At 41.3% G+C, this 15457-nt stretch overlaps 1 protein-coding gene and 1 long non-coding RNA gene across 2 annotated transcripts; both read left to right on the top strand.

Annotated features, from left to right (window-relative positions):
• Positions 1-7699: 7699 nt before the first annotated feature.
• LOC111324675 (uncharacterized) lies at positions 7700-10744 on the top strand. The gene has a single exon (XM_022928286.2). The coding sequence runs from the start codon at positions 7700-7702 to the stop codon at positions 10742-10744; it is 3045 nt and encodes a 1014-aa protein (XP_022784021.2).
• Positions 10745-13234: 2490 nt separating this feature from the next.
• LOC148723354 (uncharacterized) lies at positions 13235-15227 on the top strand. The gene is made up of 2 exons (XR_015991595.1): positions 13235-14075; positions 14803-15227. It is a non-coding gene; the product is annotated as an uncharacterized LOC148723354 (long non-coding RNA).
• Positions 15228-15457: the final 230 nt, after the last annotated feature.

Below are 15457 nucleotides of genomic sequence, written 5' to 3'. Positions count from 1 at the left end.
ATCTATCAAATCTGAAAAAGGCTATAACTTTCACAAGCACACATGGTGCTGATCGTCAGGTTACGGGGCTAAGCGACCAACCGCTCAACGGCACTGCCGCTGTAAACGAAAATAAACTCAACACCGAACTCGCGAAGAAAGCTGATACGTCGACGGTGCTTAACGGCTTGAGTGGTAAAGTCGACACAACCACTTTCAACACTGAGCTTGCAAAGAAGCTAAGCTCTTCTGATCTCTCAAACTACCTCGACAAAACTAAAGGAGGGAATATTTTGAAAGCAATCTCTTTTACCTCAAGTCATGGAGCAGACCGACAGGTTACCGGCCTAAGCGACACTCCTCTCAACGGCACGGCAGCTGTGAATGAGAATAAACTCAACACCGAACTCGCGAAGAAGGCAGATACATCAACTGTTTTGAACGGCTTGAGTGGCAAAGCGGATACAACTTCTGTTTTACTGCTAAGCGGCTCACAGAAGATGACAGGTAATCTGGACATGAACGGCAAGGATGTCATCAATACCAAACGCGAAAATTACTTGAATATGACGACAAGACAACAATCTACTTATGAAAACTCAAACACTCTCATCTCCCGATATGAGGCTGGTGCCATGAAGAGGCATCTCCAAGGTCTTCTTGATATTACATGCCTTAGCAGTGCTACTCAGGTATACGTTGACAATACGAAGAAATCAATACCTAGCTTTCGCAACCTTAACGACAAGCAAACTTTAGACGCGTGTGGGCGAAAGATTGTAAATCTCCCAGACACATTTTCTGACAACGACGAGGCTGTGTCAAAGAAATACGCGGATACCAAGCTCAGCACCTCCGGTGGTACAATGTCAGGAACACTCGCGATGGGCTCGAACAAAGTTACATCTAGCCACACACCTTCAGCTGACACTGATGTGGTGAACAAAAAATTCGTTGAAGATAGATTAGCGCATAACATAGCGGGCCCCCAGCTGACTAACGACCTCGCTTATATCATGGGCAATAGCGGTCAGTTCTCCGACGAAGACAACATCACTGGTAAAGCGATCACAGACCAGGTTGTGCTGTACCCCACCAATCCTAGAACCAAACCTTTTGATTTAAGCTTGGACACTAGCAAGGGTTATTATTCTTCTCGGTTTGGTGTAAATATGTATTCTGCGAGCAGAGATGAATACACCGTCGTCTGTGAGCTCTGTTGGCAATCGAGTAAAATCGATCCAAACAGTGTGACTCTGACGGCGACCAGCAGTGTTGAAACAATTTCAACTCAGCGCAGCAATCGATTTGAAAATCACATCATCACCCTCATCCATTTGACCAAATGGTCAAATTCAGCACCAAACTATCTCATGTTTGACGTCGTGATGAAAAATAAATCGGGGCAGGCCCAGGCCTACGACCAAACCTTGCCCATTTGGGTTATTGTGTACGGATCAAAGGGTTTTCACAACTCTATTCCCAAAGAGGTCTGGACAAGTTGGTACTCATTCGTGAACGGAGCCGTTCACATCAACAGCGATCTCACTCTCGAACACAAACCCATTCATGCCAATTCTGCAGCTACTAAGAAATATGTGGATGATAACACCCACGAGATCATATTTCTCTTTGTGAAAAAGATGGCTCATAGCAATAACAAAAATGTTAGTTTTAGCACAGCATCCGTAGATATCATATGTTATCCAGCTTATTCAAAGGGAGGCTATAACTCAGACTATTTTTCAGTTCATAACAGCGGCCGAGAGTTGAATTTGGTAAAATCAGGGTGCTATCACATTTTGTACAATGATTACGTCTCTAGCATAAGAAATTTTGTTATAGAAAAGAGTGAGGATAGTGGTTCAACTTGGTCACAACTCGATAGTACTTACGTAAAAGGTGTTTCTTGGTCGCAGATTACAGTTAACCGTGTCATAGTAACCAAACAAAACAACACTCGAATACGGATGGGAATAACTAGCAGTTACCTAAGCGGTACGGACAACGCCTCGTTTTATTTGACAAAGCTTGTCTGATGCGCATATTTTTTCAAACATTTATTATGAGTTGCTCATAATAAAATGACTGACGCAGCCATCTTCAACTTTAACCACATCGAATACTCGATCGGTGATGAGAAGATCGATGAACTCAAAGCTCTTTACAAGCACTATCACAAGAAGTGGTGGTGCTCGCGGAAGATATTCACAATTTTCAAACGAAAGAGCCTACTCTGCAAGCTGAGTAGCTCTATGCTCATCGTTATCGGTGGGATAGCCGGTGGGGTAACCATGAACCCGATCCCGCTCGCCACAATATCTGGTGCCGGTCTCCTTCTCAAGACTTTCACAGATGTGAAGAAGTTTGACCGCAAGATCGATATGAGCAAATTCGCTTTTACCACCTATGAGAAGATCTTGACTGATCTGAGGTCTTATATGAGGGGGAGGGCCTTCAACAGCGCTTCGTTTATCGAAGAGGTAAAGCTTATCGATGACACCATCACAGATCTTTGTCCGATATTTCAGTCGAATAAGGTGCTCAAGCAGTATGAAAAACGCTTTGGTAAAGCTTGAAGTTGGGTGGCTAAGCTTAGCTAGATACCCCAACTTCTTCACGCTTTGACGTGCTTTCCTTTTTCGTTTCGAAAAAAGGAAAAAAAAAGACCTTAGGCCTTAGACCACTACAACCTCTTTGAGTTCTTCATCTTCTTCACTATCAGCCGCATATTTTGACTCAGAGACGTTACTCAGAGCCGCTGGTGATGGATAAAAGGGGACAGTCTTTGGGTCTAAGCTAAGTAGCTTATCTACTATCCCCCTGTTGTGAGGGGAGAAGTGGTGGGGGAAAGCGGGTCTGACCTTAAGAATCTCACCAGTCTTTGGATTAATAAGCTTACTAGTCTTTGGGTCAACCCACATTTCACCTTCGAGTTTATCTTCTTCGTCTTTAGACAGGGTAGCCAATGGCTGCATCAGTCTCTGTGGATTCACATACACATCATGTATTTTCAATTGCACTGATGACCTGCTAAAAGAATCCATGTAGATGCTGTCGACGACGATGGTCATCTTTACTTTACAGTACTGGTCTAGGTACTTGAGTGGATCTATTTCTGGTATATATTTTGTGTGGAAGAGGGTATATTTCATTAGTTTGGGGTAAAGTATTGGAACTTGTCCTTTATCCACACCCCTCTCATCAGTCAAAGGGAACTTCATCTTTTCTGCTTCGAATTCTCCATAGGTGTCACTCAGGTGTTCATAGCATAGATCCCTCAATCTTATCAATGCTGCATAGAAGTCGAGCTCGTTTTGTTGCACCCCCCACTCCCATAGGAGAGTTGGTAACGAGCACTTCGTGATATCATCGTCCTTCAAGCTCTTTCGAACGCCAAACGAAGAGAGAAAAGGGCTTGCTATCACCAACGGCCCTGGCTTGCCCTCACCACAACCGTGTTTTGCACGTATGTTTATACACTTGTCACCATAACAGTTAGAAACCGCTTTTTCGAATATGATGTTGTCTTCAATCTTTTTGATATCAGTGAGTTGCATCATGACTGTAGTACTTGTAATGTGTGCTTTAGTTGCTTTGCAACTACCCAAGAGAAAAAAAATAAAAAAAAAGTAAAAACGAGGGTAACACTTATCTTTTCAAATAAGTGAGTCACCTCGCTTTTGCATCGTTGACACTTAACTTTTGAGATAAGTGCTACCCTCGCTTGAAGCTTTCCTTTTTCGTTTCAAAAAAAAGGAAAAAAAGACCTTTGGTCTTAGTCCTCTTCAAAGTCTAGCTCTTCTTCTTCGAGTTCATCTTCTTCAAGGACAGCCAATGGCTGCACCTGTCTCTGCGGCAACCGATGCACATATACATCGTTTACTTTTAGCTGTACCAATGCGTACTCATCACCCAGATAGATACTATCAACCACGATGGTCATTTTTACCTTACAGTAATCAAGGCATTCTAGCGGCTCCACTTTTGATTCCTCTTTCGAGTGAAAGAGGGTGCGTATCTTATCAGACTTTTGACTGTACATAAGCCTCGGGTATAGTACCGGTGCTTTCCCCTCTTTCTCAACCAGTGGGAACTTTATGCTCTCTGCCACGTCTGTACCATAAAACTCGTCCAAGTGTTCATAGCAAATATGCTTCAACTCTTTGAGAGCGTGGTAGAAGGCAAACTCTTTTTGCGTTGGCTCACCCTCTTGAGGATTCCACAGAGGAGTGGGTAGTGTGCAGCCCGTAACATCACTCTTACTCAAGCTTGGCTGTACACCAAACGAGAATCGAAAAGGTGAAGCTATCACCAACGGCCCAGCTTTGTTCTCACCACAGGTGTGTTTAGCCTTGATGTTGATACGCTGGTGGCCGTGTTGGTTAGTGGTCGCCTCTTCGAAGATAACATTATACTTGGTAATACCTTTGAGACTTGTGAGTTGCATGTTTGTTGAACTTGTAATATAATTTGCCTTTTCTTTTCTCTATATCCTTTACACAAGAGAAAAAAAATCAAAAAAAGTAAAAACGCTCCACGCCAAAAAATCAACATACATTTTCTACGATAGTACTAAGTACAAAGGTTGATACTAGAACAAAGTTCATGGTTAACATACCAAAACTGACTACCACTCGTGGTGAGGGTACTCGAAAAAGAAGGGTTCCAGGCGTTAACTATCTCGATGAGGACTATAGAATGTTGATAGCTGGGCCCTCAGGTAGTGGTAAAACGAATTTGCTGTCCTATATGTTGAGAGCGCCGCTTGTGCCATATGACGAAATATATATCTATAGCCCCAACTTCCACCAAGACCTAATACAAGACCTTGCGAAGATCATGCACCGGCATTCGCAAAAACTAGGTTATCAGATTTTACATCTGATGGATCCAGCTCAGATCCCCGACACAACCGAGTACCCTGCAGAGGGGCGAAAGGTTGTTATCTTCGATCATTTGATCACAGCTCCGAAAACAACGCAAGACAAAATCCTCAAGCACTTTATCGATGGCAGACATCATCAGATCTCACCCATATACCTATCCCAGTCGCACTACAAGACTGACAAAGACATCAGGTTGAATTGTTCTCACATGGCTATATTTTTGCCGCCAACACAGCGACACCGCAAGCTAATCGCTGATGAGAACTGCTTCGATGTCAGTGCTTTTTCAGCGTTGAAACCTTATGATTTCTTGTTTTGCGATAAGATAAAGGGCACCTGTGCACGAAATTTTGACGAAAAAATATAAGTACTATAAGTACTAGTACTAAGTACAAAACAAATATTGCTCGAAATGAAAACTTACTGCGTGAAGCAAAAGAAGAAGACTGATAGCATGCCGGGGAGTGAGCGGCAGGAGGTTGCGAAAAATGGTCGACTGATGATGAAATCGAAGTGCGCTGAATGCGGCATCACTAAGGTGTCTTTCATGAAAGGGGGAGTAAAAAAAAAGGCGGGACGCTCTTTGAGGATGTAGGACGAACCAGCACGTCTTTGAGTGAGATGGCTCTAAAGGGGCTTGCGAACATGGCGCAGCAGGGGCTTCCAAACGCTGTCAAATCTGACTATGCGAAGAGCAAGTTCAAAAAGACGGCGAACAAGTATCTCGATCAAGCTCTCGATTCATTCGTCAACGATATGAGCAAAAAGATTAGTGGTGGAACGCTGAACGCGTACGATGTAAATCAAATTCTACCTATGTCGATGTATGCACCTGGTGGAGTGAATGACCCGACTCACCCTCTTTACGAAGGTGGAGCCTTCGATCTGCATAAAGCGATTGGTAAACTCCCGAGGCCGAAAGGTGGCTTCACGATGCCTGGGTATAATTTTGCCGGGCCCTACAACGATCTCGATTCTCAACTGCGCTTCGATCCAAAGACTGGCAAAATTCTCGAGATCTATGAACAGCCAACGGGTCCGACTGACGTGATTGCAATGCAGCACGACGTTGATTACACCGTCTGTGCAGACAAGCCAAACCCAAAAGCGTGTAAGAATGTGGCCGACTGTAAGATGGTGACAGACCTCGATGCGATACCGTACAATCAGAGGCAGTGGGGGCACTGGATTGCGAGAAACGCCATAAACACCAAACAGAAGCTTGGCTTAGGCCTGGGTGGAAAAAAAAAAGACCCCCAGGGGTCGCAAGGGTGGCAAGAAGAATTAGCAGATGAGCTGCACAAACCCATCAGACGAAACTTTACAAAGCGGCGTGTTATTGTGAACGGTATCGATGAGATTTGGTGCTCTGACTTGGTGGAGATGCAAAAGTTTGCAAAGTGGAACAAGGGCTACCGTTACCTGCTGATGGTGTTGGACATTTTTAGCAAGTACGGCTGGATCGTTCCTCTGAAGAATAAAAAGGGTGAGAGTGTGGCGGAGGGGTTCAAAGAGATATTCTCTGAAGGGAGAAAGCGAAAGAAGATGTGGACTGATAAAGGTAAGGAGTATTACAACAGTCATGTCAGAGATCTATTCAAAGCGGAGGGTATTGAGCTGTACTCGACAGAGAATGAAGAGAAATCGTCTGTGTGTGAGAGATGGAATCGTACGATCAAAACAAAAATGTGGAAGCAGTTTACCATCCAGAACAACACAGTGTATCTCAACATATTGCCGAAGATTCTCGAGAAGTACAACAATACAAAACATAGATCGATCGGTATGACACCTGTAGAGGCCTCCAAGAAGAAGAATGAGAATGCCGTCTATTTGAAACTGTACGGTAAAGACCTTAGCCCCTTGAGTGTCCATGGAGAGCCAAAGTTTGCGGTCGGTGACCACGTTCGAATCTCCAAATTCAAGCGGCAGCTTTTCGACAAGGGCTACACACCAAATTGGTCTGAAGAAATATTTGTAGTTGATGAGGTGCAGTACACCAAGCCCATCACTTACAAGTTGAAGGATCTGCTTGGAGAAGAGATCAAAGGCACTTTCTACGAACAAGAGATGTTGAAGGCAAAGCAAAGCCTTTCAGGCCTTTTTCGCATTGAGAAGGTTATACGAAAAAAGGGCAAACAAGCTCTCGTGAAGTGGAGTGGTTATCCAGAAAAATTCAACTCGTGGGTTGATGAGAAAGATCTTCAGAAGTTATAAAAAAATGAAAAGAAAATGTCTTAAAGAAATGATTAAGATAAAAAAAGATAACAAGATGGATAAACTTGAAACATATTCAAAGCCTGCACTTTTGGCAAAAGGAAAAGAGATGGGTCTGCGAGGCCTCTACAAACTCAAGAAAAAAGAATTGATTGAAGTTATCAGAAACCCCCCACCCCCTCGTGCAAGGCAGTGTGGTGTGAGGAAAAAGGTGATAATGTCACCTGTAGATACATGGTTCTTTGAAGATGAATCTGCAGATTCATCAGATGCAGAAGAGCTTGTTTTCCCTTCGATTAATAAGGCTTCGAAACATTTCAACGTAAATCCTGGAAAGTTTGGTTGGAAGGACAAAGGAGCAAAAAGCACAATAGTTATCGATGGAATACGATACAATCTGAGATTTGAGAGTTATACGTTGAAGAAAGATCCACCCCAAGATGATGAGGTGATTATAATCACCCCTTCAAAGTCTGAGGATTGAACGACGTAAAGTCGTGGGTTTTCCTCACTTGAATCGAGTGAGGAAAAAAATCTTAAAGAAATATTGAAAAGAAAATAGAAAGGAGTTTTTTTGAGATCAAAACTATCTTTACAGAATACATATCTGCATAATGGAGAATAACACTGTTGTGCAACTACGCAAAATCGCAAAGGATAACGGCCTCCACGGCTACGCAAACCTTCGAAAAGATGAGCTTATCAAACGCATCAAGCTTATTCAGTCGAAACCAAAAAGCCCTGCCCTGCCCATAATTACACAAAAGAAGGCAAAGGGAGGCCCTAGGAGCCTAGCTCCTAGCAGTAGCGCTCCTACCACAATTACAGAATTCCGTGAGATAAACAAAGGCCTTCGCAGAAGCGACTATGAGAAGCGGTTACACGAGTTTATGCAGCCAAGAAGAAGTGCACTGTTGAGAAAAAGGGCACTGTTGAGAACAAAGAGAGAAGAGAGCAAGAGCTCTCTGAAGAGAGCGAGAGCTTCTCGTTTCAAAGCTGTTGAGAAGATGTCTTCTCTGAAACAGTTTGCAAAGATGTATACGATCGATGGGGGGCCAATACTTTTTGGGCCGAGAGATTATCTTGAGGTTGTAAAGCCCACCGTTATGAACCTTTTGAATACACAAAAAAATATCAAGATAAAGTTCATTTTTAGGTGTGAAATGATAAGGAAAAATAGTGATGGTGAGATTCAGCACACAACTGCATATCTTTCAACTTCACAAAAGATCGTCTTTCAAGAGACTGATCGAGAAGAACTTTATGAAGAATGTGTGGAGAAAATGATAAAGAGTTTGGAAAAGTTTGAAAGAAATGGGAGTGGGTGGAAATTTCATCGTGTTGAGGGTCTGGATTTGCATATGGTGAAATACACCCCTCTGAAAGGTTCTTCTTACATTAAGCTGCCAAAGCATCTCGCAAATAAGAAGGCCTTCATAAATATGGAGAATGAGGATGATGAATGTTTTAAGTGGTGTGTTACGAGAGCTTTGAATCCTGTTCAAAGTAATCCTAGCCGTATCACAAAGATTTTGAAAAAACAGGCAGAAAAATTCGTGTGGGATGACATTAAGTTTCCGATGGAGGTGAAGAGCATTAGTCGCTTTGAAAAGTTAAATCCGGAGATCGGTGTCAACGTATACATGTATGAAAATGGGCTCAATCCCTTGAGAGTGAGCAGCAAAGGTCAGATACAGCATATTGATCTTCTTCTCATTCAAGATGGTGACAAAAAGCATTATTGTCTCATCAAAAATTTGAGTCGGCTCGTATCGAGTGAGTTGTCAAAGAAGAAGGCGAAGAAGTATATATGTAGGAGATGTCTTAATTATTTTGGCTCTCAGCGACTTCTTGACACTCATGATGTGCTGTGCCGATTTCATGAGGCTGTGAGAGAGAAGATGCCGAAAGAAGAGACTTTCCTCTCTTTCAAAAACCATCACAAGAAGATGGACATGCCGTTTGTCATCTATGCCGATTTTGAATCAATCATTAAACTATTGCACTCAGCCCAACCTAATCCCGAAGAGTGTTACACAGAGAGAAAGTCTCAACATATTCCGGTAAGTTTTTCCTACTATCTCAAGTGCTCATTTGACGATAGTTATTCAAAACTGCTTGAATACACAGCAAAGTCTGAGAATGAAGATGTGGCACAAAAGTTCGTTGAATCGCTTGAAGCGGAGGTTAAGTCTATTTACGAAGATCATCCTCCTAAAAAGATGATCTTCACAGACAGTGATGCTGTCGAATTTGAAAATGCAACATGTTGTTGGTTATGTGGAGAAGATTTTGAAGAGGGGAAAGACAAAGTTCGCGATCACTGCCATTACACCGGTAAATTTCGAGGGGCTGCGCATAACAGCTGCAACCTAAAATTCCAACGGCCAAAATTCATACCTGTTGTGTTGCACAACTTGGCAAACTATGACGCTCATCTCTTCGTTAGAAATCTTGGTGTTTCAGAGGGTGAGATTGATTGCATACCAAACAACGAAGAGAAATACATTAGCTTCACAAAGCACGTTGTGGTTGACAAGTTTTTTAAGGAAGACAACAAACTCGTCGAGGAAAAGAGAGAGTTGAGGTTCATTGACAGCTTTAAATTCATAGCTTCCGGTCTTGACAAGCTTGTTGCGAACCTCGCCAAAAAGGGTAAGCCTTTCTTCCAAAACACAAGAAAATATTATTCCGGAGAGAAGCTTAATCTGTTGATGAGAAAGGGTGTTTATCCTTATGAATGGATGGACTCTATACACAAGCTTGATGAGCCACAACTTCCGCCGAAAGAAGCTTTCTTCTCTGTGTTAAGTGGTAAAGGTATCTCAGATGAAGACTATACCCATGCTCAAAATGTATGGAAAGTCTTTGGATGTAAGACATTCCGAGATTACCACAATCTCTACAATCAAAGCGACGTTCTTTTACTAGCCGATGTGTTTGAAAACTTTCGAAAACTTTGCAAAAAGAACTACCATCTCGATCCTTGTTGGTACTTCACCGCACCGGGTTTGGCTTGGGATGCCTGTCTTAAGTTGACTAAGGTAGAACTTGAGTTGTTGAGCGATATAAATATGTTGCACATGTTTGAGGCCGGTATTCGCGGTGGTATTTCAATGATTTCGACAAGGCATGCAAAAGCCAACAACAAATACATGGAGGAAAGCTTTGACCCCTCCCAACTTTTAAAGTTCATCATTTATCTCGATGCAAACAACCTTTACGGTTGGGCGATGAGTAAGCGTCTGCCGACGGGAGGGTTTGAATGGGTAGATGAGAAAGACTTTGAAAAATGGAAGAATTTCCCCTGCATTCTCGAAGTCGACCTAAAAGGTGTCAAAGAAGAGCTTCACGATCACTTCAACGACTACCCACCCGCCCCTGAGAATCTATTGATTGGGAAAGTGCATAAGCTGACCTGCACGTTGAATGAAAAGAAGAAGTACATCATTCATCATAAGACATTGAAGCATTACATGAGTCTTGGAATCGAGATCGGAAAGATCCATCGCGTCATCAGGTTCAATGAGAGACCTTGGATGAAGAAGTATATTGCTCTCAACACAAAATTGAGAGCAAAAGCAAAGAATGACTTTGAGAAGGACTTCTACAAGCTCATGAACAACGCTGTCTTTGGCAAAACCATGGAGAACATTTGAAAACGCGTTGACGTGAGACTTGTCACCTCAGATGAGAAGGCAAAGAAGCTGACAAATAAGGTTAACTTCAAACACTGCGCCATCTTCTCCGAGAATCTCAGCGCGATACATATGGGGAAGACGCAAATTCTCTTCAATAAGCCTCTCTATCTCGGGATGAGCATCCTCGATATTAGTAAGACATTGATGTATGACTTCCACTACAACTACATCAAACCTAAGTACCCAGAGGGTAGATCAAAGCTTCTTTTCACAGACACTGATAGTCTTTGTTATGAGATTCAGACTGAAGATTTTTACAAAGATATAATCGATGATGTAGACCGTTTGTTTGACACGAGCAACATTTCAGAGGGGCACTCTTCTGGGATACCGACCGGTGTGAACAAGAAGGTGATTGGAATGTTTAAGGATGAGGCAGGTGGAAAGATCATTGAGGAGTTTGTTGGTCTGAGGGCTAAACTGTACAGCTATAGAATGTTTGATGATGGAGAAGAAGTGAAGAAGTGTAAGGGAATGAAGGAAGGAGTGGTAGATCGCACCATCAACTTCGATGACTACAAAAAATGTTTGTTTAGTGGTGTAAAACAACTTCGAAAAATGAACACACTTCGAAACCGAAAGCATGAGATGTACATGGAAGAGATCAATAAGGTCGCGCTATCCGCTGATGATGACAAGCGAATCGTTTTACCAGACCAAATACACACATACGCGATAGGGCACCGATTATCCAGTCAGTGAAACCTTCAGACTCCGTGAATCTTATGATAATTTTTCTGCAACTATTTGGGATGAACACAACACACTTAAAGACAAATGGCATTTAACGAGGCTTCACGATATTTTAACGTAAATATGGACAAAAACAGAGATAGAAACCACCGAAAGTGCCAAAATATAGTGAATTCACGATTATTTGACGTGAAAGCGCGAATCGGCATCGCCGAAAGTGCCAAAATATAGTGAATTCACGATAATTTATCGTGAATACCACAAACATCATTAAAGAAACCCCCGAAAGTGCCAAAATATAGTGAATTCACGATTATTTGACGTAAAAGCTTAAAACAGACCACAAAAGTGCCAAATTAACGTATATTCATGAGAATTTGACGTAAAATGAGGGGAAATGTTTCAAACCCCGCCATGATACAACTACTCACAAAGAATGATCTCATTTCTTTATTCTTTCTTTCCTTTTGGAATCTCAACTCAAATGGCATTAAACAATGACGGAGGGAGATGCGTAGCTAGCCAAATGCAATACGCGCGTGGAATCCATACAATCAGCGAACCCTAACAATTCTCGTGGCTTAGCTGAAAAAAAACTTAACCACGTGTTTATTGCGCTACCTGGGCAGACTATTATGCCCCAACAGCATCTGCTTTCAAAATAAAACCCACGACATTTCGATAATCAGGGTATGTAGAATGAGAAATATAATTTGAAAGTCCAGCCTCATTGTTAAGCGAAACTTCAGGGTGTAATATTAAGATGGACAAAACTTTTTGTCAGACTAGGGTCAGGGTTATGCTACAAAGGGATTTATCACCTTTACCGTGACCAGCTCATTTTTCGCATGGGAACCTCTATATGACAAATAAATCCTTTTGTTCAATGCGTTCACCACCGTTTTTGTATGAATGAAAAATGTTACATTTCAACTAATCATTCTTTTTATGCGTCAAGGCAACTGAACATAAGATGACGATACTAATAATTGTAATATCTAAAATTCTAGCCTATAGCTAAAAGGATGCCTTTGACTCTTTCTCTCAGATGAAATGCAGAAGCTTGGTCGTATCACTGCAGGATTTTGTCTGACAGAAGCTCGCTTACTGGAAACTGAAAGAGAGAAAAAAACAAACAAAGAATAATTGCCTTGCTCAGCTGGGATGGAAATTATGTTTTAAAATCTTTATAACCTTATGCTAACCTTTCGCCCTGAGAATTGTTCGAAGAACAGCATAACAAATACTCCGTAATCATACCCGTTTTCTTGTTGAGGCACCTAAGGGTTAAAGAATGTTATTATCTATCCCTTCACCTTTTTACATATTACCCTCATTACTACAGTGGTCTCTAGACAGGACTTTTATATAAAGGATATCAATAAGGATAAATTTTAATGCAACAAAATGCAATATAAGGCCAAAGATAATACAGCTAAGGTCTCCCCCAGGGATGAAACCAATTATAAATTTTTCTCACACCTCTGGAATTTCCGTAGTCACTAAAACATGGAACGACCTACAACCACCTACAACCACCTAAAACCACCTAAAACCACCTAAAACCATCTACAACAACCTACAACCACCTCAAAAAAATTCAACAACCACCTCAAAAACATCTACAACCACTCGCAAACAATCTAAAACCATCTAAAACAAGGTATAAATGTCTGAAATAAGGCGAGACGACATGTCACGTACATGAAATACGAGAATCGAACAAAACATCCACTCCCCCCCCCCAAAAATATCTTACTCTCCCTGGTCCCTTGTAACCATTGGCTTAAGTCACGAAATGAAATACGAGATCATGCTAAGTACAATAGAAGAATAATTAAAGAACTTTACAAAATGAACTATCAAGTCACAAAAAATAATAAAATAAAATAAAAAACTCGTAGTCGAAAGACTTACTTGATTTAGCTTTTTCTACCCTGGGTACCAGTGAGACGTTTTGGTTCACGTTTCATTTGTTTACATAATAGCACAAGGTAGGGTTTTTCTCTCTCTCTCGGAGTGTGCCTCACTGCTGTTTTGTTCTGAGGTGGCGGATTACATTCCTAAGGACAAGTTAATTTTCTTAGCATCTGTTTATCATCCACCAAATATGTTTGTACATTCCCGGTGACTCCTTTAGATTAACCCTAATGTCTTTCACACCCGTTTCCTGTTTCATCACGCAAGGCTAAACTCCCCGGCGTCACGACAAAGGAAACGGAGACTAGTAGGTGTAATCATTGTTAAAAATGTTATTGAAATAAAATCTATAATGCAATTGATTCAGAAGAAAACAGGGTAAGACGAGCCGAAATTAATAAAAATGATTTGAAAAATTTTAAAAGTGAATGATTGTATTTAAAGTAATTTACCTGGATTTTTATATACCTTTATTATGTTTTGGAAGCCAACTCTTCTTGGGAGTGATGGGATATGCCCGCTTCTTGTTTTCGCTTTGCTCGTTGTAAATACGTCCCCACCATACTATCTTGGAGCCTGGCACAGTCTAGAGTAGCTGGTGCTTTACGAGCTAAAACGGAACGAAAAATTTGGATCACATATTCGGGTCTGCCCTCCCCGCCAAGGGCCGTCACTGGTAAGAACGTTTTGATTCATTTTGCTGAAAAGAATCATCAAATATCACTATATAATGTTTTCTAATTCGTGCAACTGTAAACGGGTTAATAGTTGTATAAAATCAGGCTCTACAAATGAGACACGTGGATTCTGCGAGAGACTACATCTTGGTTCACCCTAAACAATGGGGAGGGGGGGGGGGGAGGCTAGGACTAAAAAAAAAAAAAGGCTAGTAGAGAAAAGTGTGGGCCGGGGTTGGAGGCTAAGATTGGAAAGTAGAAGAGACTGGTTAAAACGATGTACCATGGTTTGCTTGTGTTTCCGGAAACTTTGAATCCCAAACCTAAAGTTTAAAACTTTATATACAGTCATAATAGTCATCTTGAATTCTATATGTGTAGTGTAACCGCACTGTCTTTTCGAATTCCCCACTCCTGCGAATAGCGAATATGGAAACTCTGACGAATCCAGAAAAAGATTCGTCTAGTTGAAACGTCTGGAAAGCGATCAGGGAAAGTTGGTCGGCAGGCATTCTTGAAGAAAAGGGTATTTGTAATGCAGAAAAGACGCTAAGTTCATCAATGTAAATCAAATTTTATTTGTTAAAAGATGATGCTGATGTTACATATGCCGGGCCCCGCTTTCCGCCGATTAGCGCGAAGGCAGGGTTATATTTTGACTGGGGTTTCTTTTCCTCTTGTTAAAAAGCATTTTCTCTGATAATTTTCTTTATTTTTTTTTTTCAGAGCATGCAGTCAAATTGTATTAAAAAACGAATTATACTGAAAGTGCTTTTAAGGCTCTCATATACGATTTCAATTTAATTTGCACTAACCCTGGGTTACCTTAACCGTGCTTCGATCAACCTGGCCTTGAAAGTCAGTAGAGTTATATCCATAAACCTTTTAATTGCGATGTCAAAAGTACATTGCAATATCTGCTTTACGCTGCAGTGCTAAGTGTATGAAATCCGCTACCTCGACATACACATCCATCTTAAATAAGGCCTGTTTCAAATGTCGTGCTAATTCCGTTCTAAGCTAGCTCGACTTCAGCACAAATGTTAAAATTCAGTCTTTGCAACCTAGATTCAAGTTCCAATTTCTTTCTTTTTGAACTGTAACCGACATATATTTCTAAATACATGTATGACTAAATGTGTTTTCTTAAACCTTTGTCAACTTTCATTCAAGTTGCTATAATTCTTAGTTGCTATAATTCCTAATTTTTTAATTGTAATACCCATGTAATTTTCGAATCAAGAATGGAAATCTAATGCATTTTCATAAACCCAGTATTAACCCAGTATTTACTAAAAGTGTTTGAAACTTGATCTACAACTTGATCCTATGCCGACCAATTTAGTAGTCGGCATGTCCGATACGCTTCTCCCTATCATCA

The sequence above is a fragment of the Stylophora pistillata genome, chromosome 9 (genome assembly GCF_964205215.1).
Source record: "Stylophora pistillata chromosome 9, jaStyPist1.2, whole genome shotgun sequence".
NCBI classification, from domain to species: Eukaryota; Metazoa; Cnidaria; class Anthozoa; order Scleractinia; family Pocilloporidae; genus Stylophora; species Stylophora pistillata.
This window is presented reverse-complemented; position numbering and strand designations above follow the sequence as displayed.

Excerpts from the sequence above, each read along its gene's own strand:
- LOC111324675 (XM_022928286.2), top strand. The coding sequence starts at position 7,700 with ATGGAGAATAACACTGTTGTGCAACTACGCAAAATCGCAAAGGATAAC.